The following is a 9,160-nucleotide window of genomic DNA, read 5'->3' as shown; positions in this document are numbered from 1 at the left end:
CGTGGAGGCGCAGCAGGGAGAAAATGATGAGGGTGGAGGAAGCACCCTTCGGAAGGCCAGCGCGTCCGCTCTGAGGGAGCACACGCAGCCAAGGGGGGAATCCTGGGTGGGTCAGGGGCGCCGCCCTCTGCGGTTACAGTTGCAGGGATGCGAAAGTCCCACGCCCACGCGAGGCAGGGTTTGGCGTGACTGGCGCCCAGAGTCAGAACCTAGGGACCGGTCCGCCGGAGGCAGCAAGCTGGGCGCTTGCGCGAGCCGTCGCAAATTAGGCTGACAGACTGCCCCGGGCGCGGAAGGCCTGGCGCCGCTGGGTCCTCTGGGAAGCTGCGCGCGGAGGATTCTGGGAGTTGTAGTTCGGCCTCTTAGTTGACCGGCGCGGCTCGGCCCGGCTGGCTCTTAGATACCTTCCTTTGTCGCCTGGCTCAAGCTTCCTCCGTGTCCCGCGTGAGGTCAGGCCTCGGGTGGAGGCGGCCTGAGCGCATGCCCTTCTAAATCTGAGAGCTCGGAAGGAGGACGACGGGAGGGCCCCGGGGTAGGGGGCGCTGGGCCGCTGGCGAGGGTCGCGCGTGCTTTCCCCGGGCGCCTGGGTGGACCGGAGTGGCGGACCCTCAGGCCCTTCCCCCGAGGCGGTCGTCTCCGGCACGGGCGGAGGAGGTAGTAGCCATGGAGCCTGGGGGCAGAGGTGAGAATTTGGGAGTGAAGCGACCGCGGTGCCCGCTGGAGAGAAAGGAAAGGAGAGAAGCTGCCCTCTAGCTGGGGCAGGCTCAGGAAGGAGGAGCATCACGTCCGCTGTGTGAGAGAGTCCCGTCCTACTAGTTGATTTCACATTGGGGTTTTGAGGGAGAGCCCGCCGGCCACCTTCATTGCGCTCCTGGTCTGTAGGGTGATGGTTGCCTTCCTTGTCCCAAAAGTGAACATACCTGACAGTTTGGCTTTTGATAACGACTTCCTTTTGTCCTTAGAGGAACCATTTGATCCATTTGGCAGATGGGGAAGGCTGGGTCACAGGATTTGTTTACAATACAGCTGTTTTTTGTTTGTTTGTTTTTCCACAAGACCCATCGCTTTTCTGAGACAGCCAGTATTGTATCTGAAAAGCCAATGTTCAAAAAGAATTTCACTACTCTTCCTTCATCCTGTGAGCCTGGAATACGACAGAGATGAATCATTAAGTGAGGCATGGATTGACACACAGAGACTTTGAGTATTATTTTGACTAATCAGCAGACGAGAGGTAGAAATATGTATTTAATTTATGTGTGCAGAGTTTCAAACCAGATTTCTACTGGAGTTTAAGGGCAGAGGAGGACAGGAGGAACCTGAGGCAGCAATGATTAAAGGATATTGTGGGATTGTCCTTTGGTTCCCTGTGTTGACTCCTCTTAGACATGTAGCTAATAGGTGGCTGTTTCTGTGAGTTTACTGCAAGGACAGAGTAATCATCCTGGCTCCTGGCTTCACTTCTAGGATCACTTTCTGAGGACTCACACTTTCTCTGTGCTGGAAACCCAAAAGAAAATGGCATGACTGCTATGCTGCTAACCTCTGGGTCGCAGGTAAGTTTAGAATTTTTTTTCCTTCTGTTCTCAGAGCATGGGTATGTTTTCTTTCCTTATTATGGAATTGCTCAGCACTGATTCCTAGACCACTAGGTTCATTTTGATAAACTGATGACTGATGAACTTCACAGGACATGCTTCTCACTTATGCAGAACTTTCCTTCCCACCATTGCTTTTTCTTTACCCACTAAGTGCTTTCTGCACGCTTTCCAGCCATTCAGTACTATAATTGGCCTCGTGGTGAGATGCAAAGTAATAAAAGCCACTTGCCCTTGCCTCATGGAGTTTACTGAGACAGTAGGATATCGGTGAATAAAATAGTTAAACAGCATGATGAAATATATATATTTTTTAAATAGAGAAATGACTGGTACAGGCAAGTCATAAAAGGCCTTGGAAGAGGTTTTCTGTCATCTACTTGGGAGAGGCTTGGGATAAAAGCTGCACTTTGAAAAACAAGAGAAAGTGGGTAGTTGGAGAGTAGAATACAGGAATATTACAAGAGAGAGACAACAACTTTGGCAAAAAAAAAAAAAAGTCTTCAAGTGATGAGGTAGTTGTAGATCTTCAGTGGGTGTGTGAGTCACTGTGGGGTGGGCTGGAGTGTGGTGAGGGAGGTTTGGGTGTCTTGTAGCCAGATCACTGGATAGTCTACAACTAGGTAGACAAGTGTTCAAAGGTAAGAGGACCAGCAACGTGAAACATGCCATAACTGATTGAAGAGAGATGATTAGAAAGGATGCTTCTATAAGATCTGGCTAGGACAATAGGAAATTGTCAGGTCCTTTGGTTCAGGTTCTGGGACTACTGGTCTGTGTCACACCAAGCCTCACCGCATATGGGTGCCGATGATCCTTATGAAACATGGGAGAAAATGCCAGTATTGATTTTGATCTGTGAATTTGTAGATCACTTTCAGAGAGAAAGAGCAGAAAGTAGCACCTGCTGGACAGTGTCTGATTGGCCTGCCGGTATCTTCCAGCCCCAGTACATGCACACTTAAATGAATTGGATTGCTGAGGTTTTCTCAGGGAACTTAAGTCCAAAAGAAACTGCCAATTAGTCTGTTAGTGTTAGCATTGTTTATAAAGAAAGAAGACTGTACAAATTATATTACTTGTGTTGATCGCTCCTGAGGCCTATGGCCTTAAGGGACCATAAACTTAGATAAAAAGTGTAATGATTTCATACTTCAAGCCTTACAATGAATAGTTTATTTTGAGCAGGAGATTTTCAAAGCAGGTAGCTCTTTTAATTTTATTTTGTTATGTGCATTGTTTTTGGAGAACTGTGTAATATGCATTAGAATGCTGAACATAAACAAAATTAACTATTATATTCATATATATGTGCAGGGGGCTGTAGCAAAAGTGGTAGTTCAAAGATGGGTAAGACTGATTCATTTGCTGGCAACCCAGGACTGGTCTATTTTAATGTGTTTCAATTATAGTTGTATAGCAATTTTTTTAAAAATAGAATTAGAGGGCCGGGCACGGTGGCTCACGCCTGTAATCCTAGCACTCTGGGAGGCTGAGGTGGGAGGATCATTTGAGCTCAGGAGATAAGAGACCAGCCTGAGCAAAAGCGAGACCCCATCTCTACTAAAAATAGAAAGAAACTAGCTGGACAACTAAAAATATATAGAAAAAATTAGCTGGGTATGTTGGCGCATGCCTGTAGTCCCAGCTACTTGAGAGGCTAAGGCAGGAGGATTGCTTGAGCCCAGGAGTTTGAGATTGCTGTGAGCTAGGCTGACACCACGGCACTCTAGCCCGGGCAACAGAGTGAGACTCTGTCTCAAAAAAAAAAAAAAAATAGAATTAGAAAAATTATTAGACATTTGTCTTATAAGCAGTAAATAGATTCAAAGGAGCATTACCTGCCCTTCTCCCTCCCTCTACATTTTAGTAGACAAACTAAACTTTGTGCCTGTCATCTAGATTAGAGTTAGGCTAAAGCAAACACTCCTACAATGTTTTCAATATTTGATCCACTTCTGTTCCCCTCCCAACTCTGTTCTCTGCACATTTTTGTAGAATACCCTGTTTAAACTTGTTTTTACTAATTCTTGTTCATTCCTTCCTTCATTCAACTATTCAACTAAATATTTACAGAGTTCCTATTCTGTGCCAGGTACTAGGGCTGCTTCAGTGAGCAGAAACAGACCTGGCTTCTGCTCTCATGGAGCTTACAGTCCAATGGGACAGACAGTTGTTAATCACAACATCCCCTCAATGTATGTAACCCAAGAGAAGTAAAAGGACATGGTGTCACAAAAGGCTTTCCTTGAGGAAGTAACACCTGAGCTGAGATCTGAAGTGTGAATAGGATTCAAATAGCTGAGAGGGGCCAGGGGAGAGAACATTCAGGAACAGGAAACAGCATGTATAAAGGGGCAAAAGGGAATGGAGCATACATTTTAAGCACCTGAAACACAGCCACCAACCAGTGCTCAGGGAGAGCGGGAGTAATAATATATGATGGGGAAGAAAGTATAATAGATTGGGGACCAGACAGACCAGGGCCATTGTGAGAAATGACAAGAACACTTTGAGAACATTCGTAAATTTGGGCTTGAGATACTGTTTTATAAATACATCTATATTCTGTGACAAATGTAGGAAACATCTTGTTTTTCTCCATGAGATACTATTTTATAAATAAATCTATATTCTGTGACAAATGTAGGAAATGTCTTTTTTTTCTCTTTGAGATACTGTTTTACAAATAAGTCTATATTCTATGACAAATGTAGGAAACATCTTTTTTTCTCTAAAGTGGTAGAAAACATAAATTTTTAATATATCTTATTAGGACTGATTTTATTGTGAAAGGAAAACTAGAGAGAAAAATACTTCATATTTCTTGGACCCCTTAATTTTTAAAAGCCATACCATAGAGAAAATATTTAATTTATAACTATATTTTCTCACTTTTTCCATGTATAAATAGTAAGGAATTCTATAGTTCTATAATATAATTTATTGATATATAAATTAAGAACTTTATACCTTCAGTTGTACATTGAAGGTACTTTCCTTCCTGCTTGCAAGTAATATGCAATTCTGATGTGTTGAGGCAAAGAGTGAGTCTGTGAACTACAAATTTGCCAGAGAATCTTAGTGTTGGAAACGATGTTAGAGGTCATTTTTCTGACCTTCCTATCCTTCCTGTCTTCCTTCTTCCATGCTGTCAGTTTTAATCCTTTTCAAGGGCCTCTGGAAGGAGGCCTGTTGGTGAGCACCACTGTGTTTGGTTTTTCAGGAATCGATGATCAGGGATATGGCTGAGGCTCTTACCCAGTGGGGGCAGCTGAACTCTCCTCAGGGAGATGTGCCTGAGAAGCGTAGGAATCTGGTCTTGCTGGGTAAGGATGGCTCCCCTGACCCCTGTGAATTTACCCAGTATGGTGTCTTTGCTTCCTCAGTTCCTAGGGGCTCTGAGGTCCTTAAGATGCAAAGATTTTTAATTCCTGTAAGGCCCGAGACAGGAAATTTTGCTTTTTGCTTCTGGATATAGTTTTAACGCTTCTGGAGTTAGAAATGAACACCTTTGTTATATGGACCTGTAGCATCCTCCTTTTTTACTCCTTGACCAAGGATGTCAAGACAAAGTGCCAGTGAAAGCAACTATTAAGAAAATAGATGCTTATTCTTTTAACAGATAGAGGTAAAAAACAGTGACTTAATTGTTCTAAACTCAAGCCCTTATCAGTCTTCCTACCCTCTGAGCATTGTTGAGAAGGAAATCCAGAACTGACCTCATTCTCTCACTCTCATACTGTCTTCCCTAACGACTAAGGAACTAACACTGAACTCTTTACCAGACTCCTTTTTCTTTCCCTATGACCAGGGCTTCCAATTTCCAAGCCTAATGTAATCTCTCAGTTGGAGCATGGGGACGAGCTGGAGAGAGATAGCTCAAAAGCAGCCAGTGCAGGTGAGTGACTTAGAAACAGTGAAAATAAAACCCAGATGGTCGATAGAAATGCTTGTAGAGGAGCCTTTCCAGATTTTGCTAGAACCATGGAAAGGTTGAAGTGAAGTCCCTATCTCCCCTGTGCCATACTCCAGCTCTGTGGATGATGATCTATAAAGTTTATAAAGTTATAATTTCATTTTTTAGAAGGTAAATACTTTCCACTCTTTTAAACCTATGCTTTTTCCCAGATAAGGTGAAATGAAGCCAATACTTTAATATTGTTAATAACTTGCTTGGGTTCAGGGCCCTAAACCAGGCTTTTTCACATATGCTATTTTCTCTCTGCAGGGTAATGCCATTTTTTGAGTCTCAGACCAATGACTATAAATTGATCTCTGGGTTTTCCCTTGCCTTCCTCTGTATCTAAGCAGAGGCAGCATAGCACAGTGGTTAAAAGTGCAGACTTTGGAACCAGTCTTCTGGATTCAAAGTTGATGTCAGCTATTCATTAGCTTTGTGAACTTTAACAAGTGACTTATCCTTTCTGTGACTCAAAGTCCCCTCCTGTAGAATGGGGATAATGATAGCACTTAGCTCATAAGTGGTGAGGATCAAATGAAATAATATGAGAGAAATGTTTAGAACAGTACCTGACTATATGCTAAGCAAATGATAACTATTCATTAAGTCCTAGTAAGTTTTTTTGAAGGATATCATGGATTTGACCCTGTTACTTCTGTCACTAGATTACTGCAACAGACTACCATCTAATTATACTTTCTTTAGATCTTATCCTTGTAAAATTAAGGCAGCATAATACTGCTAGATTACAGTGAGTCAGTTACTCTGCCAGTTCTGTATTCCTCTACCTGCTTTAGAGGCCTTTTTTTTGTCTATCTACCTAAGCTTTTTGCCTTCTTTGTTTTTCTACTTGAAACTTTAACACCAAGCAAACAAGTCCCTTATTATCCTCCAGTAACCATGTCTTCTCCATGAACATTTGGAGCTTTGATTTTTCCACTCCCCTTAGCTGGAAGTTCATTTGCCTTTTTCTACATATTTATCCTTTAAAACCCCAGGCACTTCCCTGAGTATGATATGTAGTTGAGCACATAGTATTGTATTTATTTATCTCATGTAGAGGCATGATTGGAATGGATATTAAAGACCATCTAAGCTTGAAAGTATTTAAACATTTTTAGCAATGAAGCTCCCCACTCCCCACCTCCCAAAATCTCACTAGGAAGCCTAGGAACTTGGGGCAGATGTCCTGACAGGTTGGGGACCAAACTTAGCACATGAAGCTTTGAACTTCCCCTCCGCACACTGTTCTTTTTTTTTTAACTTGGTTCTATCTTACTATTTCCAGTTTATTTGGTATGGATTGATGGTAAGCAATCAGAGATAATCACTTGCTTCCTAGTTACTAAGCTTTGTGAAAATTTGAGTTTGTGGATCCTGGACCACATTGAATGCTAGCTTGTAGAATTTGTGTCTCATCTTGAATCTGTGGAACCAACAGAGATTTTTGTTTAAGAGTGATGTTTTTGAAAGCTTTGTCTTTTAGCAGTAATTAGGACATATTGGAGTGGGAAAAGATTTGTGGCAAGGAGATCGTCTAAAGATGATCATTCTCCAGGCATGAAATGATGAGGCTCTAGTGAGATGAGTACAGTGAGTCATTTCTGGGAGACCATCTTTCTCTGATCCCAGCCCTGTCTCCTGCAGGTCTTGTTTTTTTGTCTGCCATTTCCCCACATCACCTCTGCTTAATATTGTTCTGTTATTCTTTCCCATTTCCTACCCTGCTGCATAGAGGAATAGTGGGTACCTGTGCACCTCTCCTTCAATGCAAATATACTTATTTGCCCAGTCATCTTCCTTTTCTTGCATTCTCTCAAGATTGTAAGACTATTTTTGAGAGCTTTCAAGTTCATGTATTCCCTGAAAGCATTTTTTATTTGTTTGTTTCATTATTTTCCTACTACAGCAGTTATTTTTCTCTCAGTGTAGGAAATGATACATGTGTATTTTTGCTTCTTTCAGACTGGGAGACAGTACCAGAAAGCAAGGCGTTAACTCCAGAGAAGGACACTTCTGAAGAGGAATCAGCCCCTGGGGTGTTAATAGAAAGATTTCCAGAGGAAGATTCTAGTGAATGTGAGAATTCTTTAGAGAGTCAGCAAGAAAATCATGAGAAACATTTAATGCAAGAGGTCATCACTCAGAAGAAATCATCTGGAGAGAGAAGTTACCACTGTGATGAATTTAGAAGAAATTTTAGTCGGAGGTCATTACTTGTTCAACAACAAGGAGAGAGACTACATCCCTGTGATTCATTTAAAAAGAACTTAAAACAAAATTCACATATAATTAGGCATGAGAAAATTTGTGCAGGAAAAAAACCTTGGAAGTGTAATGAGTGTGAGAAAGCCTTCAGTTACTATTCAGCTTTTGTCTTGCATCAGAGAATTCACACAGGAGAAAAACCCTATGAATGTATTGAATGTGGTAAAGCCTTTAGCCAGAGCATACACCTTACTCTACACCAGAGGATTCATACTGGAGAGAAACCCTACGAATGTCATGAATGTGGGAAAGCCTTCAGTCACCGCTCAGCCCTTATTCGGCATCATATAATTCATACTGGAGAAAAACCCTATGAATGCAATGAATGTGGGAAGGCCTTTAATCAAAGTTCATACCTCACTCAGCATCAGCGAATTCATACTGGAGAGAAACCTTACGAGTGTAATGAATGTGGGAAGGCCTTCAGCCAAAGCACATTTCTTACCCAACATCAGGTCATTCACACTGGAGAGAAACCTTATAAGTGTAATGAATGTGGCAAAGCCTTTAGTGATCGGTCAGGCCTTATTCAGCACCAGAGAACTCATACAGGGGAGCGGCCTTATGAGTGTAATGAATGTGGGAAAGCCTTTGGCTACTGCTCAGCCCTGACTCAGCACCAGAGAACTCACACTGGGGAGAAACCTTATAAATGCAATGATTGCACCAAAGCCTTCAGTGACCGCTCAGCCCTTATTCGTCATCAGAGAACGCACACTGGAGAAAAACCTTACAAGTGTAAGGATTGTGGAAAGGCATTCAGTCAGAGCTCATCTCTTACAAAACATCAGAAAACTCACACTGGAGAAAAGCCCTATAAGTGTAAGGAATGTGGGAAAGCCTTCAGCCAGAGTTCATCCCTTTCTCAACACCAGAAAACTCATGCTGTAGGGAAATCCAAGGAATATGTACAAGCCTTTAGTGAACATATAGCCTTTGGCCAACAAAAGAGAATTCATACTGGATAAAGACTATGTAAATGTGGTACATTCAGAACATATGTATTGAGCATTCACCATACCTACTGTGGGGGCTACAAAGAAATTTAAGACTCTGTTACAAAAAAGTTACTGAGAAGTCATTGCTGATGGGGAATATAGCTTACTTAGACTGTGAAAGAGCAGTTTTACATTTTTAAAATGTCCTAGTGGAGGACACTCTGAATTTTCTTGGGGAAAGAGGAAAATTATTTCTAAAACCCTAATATGTATATAAGCTACCAAATCCTTGAGAGAGAAATAGGGTGTGCCATGGCAGAAAGAGGACATCTTAACTGGGGCAGGTAGTTTCATAATGCTAAGGACATAAGTTTTAAAGAGAAAAGTAATCC

General features: G+C 42.2%; 1 protein-coding gene across 1 annotated transcript; it reads left to right on the top strand.

Moving 5' to 3' along the window:
* Positions 1-663: 663 nt before the first annotated feature.
* Positions 664-8,798, top strand: ZNF892 (zinc finger protein 892). The gene is made up of 5 exons (XM_069494725.1): positions 664-682; positions 1,468-1,556; positions 4,825-4,927; positions 5,413-5,499; positions 7,528-8,798. Exons 1-5 carry the CDS (start codon positions 664-666, stop codon positions 8,796-8,798), a joined length of 1,569 nt encoding a protein of 522 aa, XP_069350826.1.
* The last annotated feature ends 362 nt before the right edge of the window (positions 8,799-9,160 follow it).

Source organism: Eulemur rufifrons, chromosome 19, assembly GCF_041146395.1.
Source record: "Eulemur rufifrons isolate Redbay chromosome 19, OSU_ERuf_1, whole genome shotgun sequence".
Taxonomy (NCBI): domain Eukaryota; kingdom Metazoa; phylum Chordata; class Mammalia; order Primates; family Lemuridae; genus Eulemur; species Eulemur rufifrons.
This window is presented reverse-complemented; position numbering and strand designations above follow the sequence as displayed.

Excerpts from the sequence above, each read along its gene's own strand:
- ZNF892 (XM_069494725.1), top strand. Across the intron at positions 4,928-5,412 it reads TAGGAATCTGGTCTTGCTGG|GGCTTCCAATTTCCAAGCCT; the intron begins GTAAGGATGGCT and ends CCCTATGACCAG. Across the intron at positions 5,500-7,527 it reads CTCAAAAGCAGCCAGTGCAG|ACTGGGAGACAGTACCAGAA; the intron begins GTGAGTGACTTA and ends TGCTTCTTTCAG.